Here is a 917-nt window from a genome sequence, read left to right as displayed (position 1 = left end):
AACTGGAGTTATTGGAAGAAATCCATATGAAAGACTTAGTACAAACCTCAATACTTGAAATAAGACACAAGATAGTGGAACTGAAAGCCAAACTCATTATTGACAATGGATGTAGTGAATGGAAAACCCGTTATGAGACACACCTTGAGCTGAATGATCGACTAGAAAAGCAAATTGCTACTCTCAGAGAGAAAATGGAAAAACTCCGTGGAAATCCTTCAGATAGATTATCTTCTATTCGTGTCTATGAGCAAATGCCAGTGGAATCCTTAAGTAATTTACTTAGACAGCTAGAAAAAGAAAAAAGGATCCTTGAAAATCAAGTGAAAGACTGTGCACTTAGACTGGAACAAGAATCAAAGGCTTACCACAAGGCCGACGATGAACGCCGTATATACCTAGCTAAGGTATCTCAGCTCTCTGGCTCATACCAAGGTTCTAAAAGACAACCAATGAGTCAACTGCATAGAATGAAAGAGAATCCAGTGAAAACAGGAAGATATAACCCAGCTAATCAGAAGATTGTAAATAACAAGAGAGGACCAGCAAAAAAGATTACAAGATCAAATCATCTTCCAAAACTCAATCCATGATTCCAGAACTGAGTGTATTTCTATTTCTTCCCTTTATTCAATTGTAATATTCAAATCGTGAAGTTATCATTCTACACATTTTCCAGGGGATGAGATAGATAATAAAGAGCTATTAAACCTCTTCAGCTCCTTTTCCAGAATTGTGTTCCTTTGTCTGCCTGAAACTAATTTTCCTAGTAATTTAGTTTCAAAAATTATTTTAGACAGTAATTTTAGTGGCCCTAAAATATGTAGTAGCAGTGTTTGTGATTCTTAAAATATCCTAGGAAACCTGAGGGTGGTAATCATTATACTTTCTTTTAATAATAATATAGCCATAATCTG

The 917-nt window shown here is 35.2% G+C and overlaps 1 protein-coding gene across 1 annotated transcript in view; it reads left to right on the top strand.

Moving 5' to 3' along the window:
• LOC102509954 (coiled-coil domain-containing protein 169-like) overlaps nt 1-593 on the top strand; it is a 1,853-nt gene extending 1,260 nt beyond the window's left edge. Inside the window, exon 2 of the mRNA XM_032474723.1 lies at nt 9-593. Within this exon, the coding sequence (XP_032330614.1) occupies nt 9-593 (585 nt within the window). The remainder of the gene's footprint in view (nt 1-8) is intronic.
• Nucleotides 594-917: the final 324 nt, after the last annotated feature.

Source organism: Camelus ferus, chromosome X (genome assembly GCF_009834535.1).
Source record: "Camelus ferus isolate YT-003-E chromosome X, BCGSAC_Cfer_1.0, whole genome shotgun sequence".
NCBI classification, from domain to species: domain Eukaryota; kingdom Metazoa; phylum Chordata; class Mammalia; order Artiodactyla; family Camelidae; genus Camelus; species Camelus ferus.
Note: the sequence above shows the minus strand (reverse complement) of the source record. Positions and strands in the feature narration are given on the sequence as shown.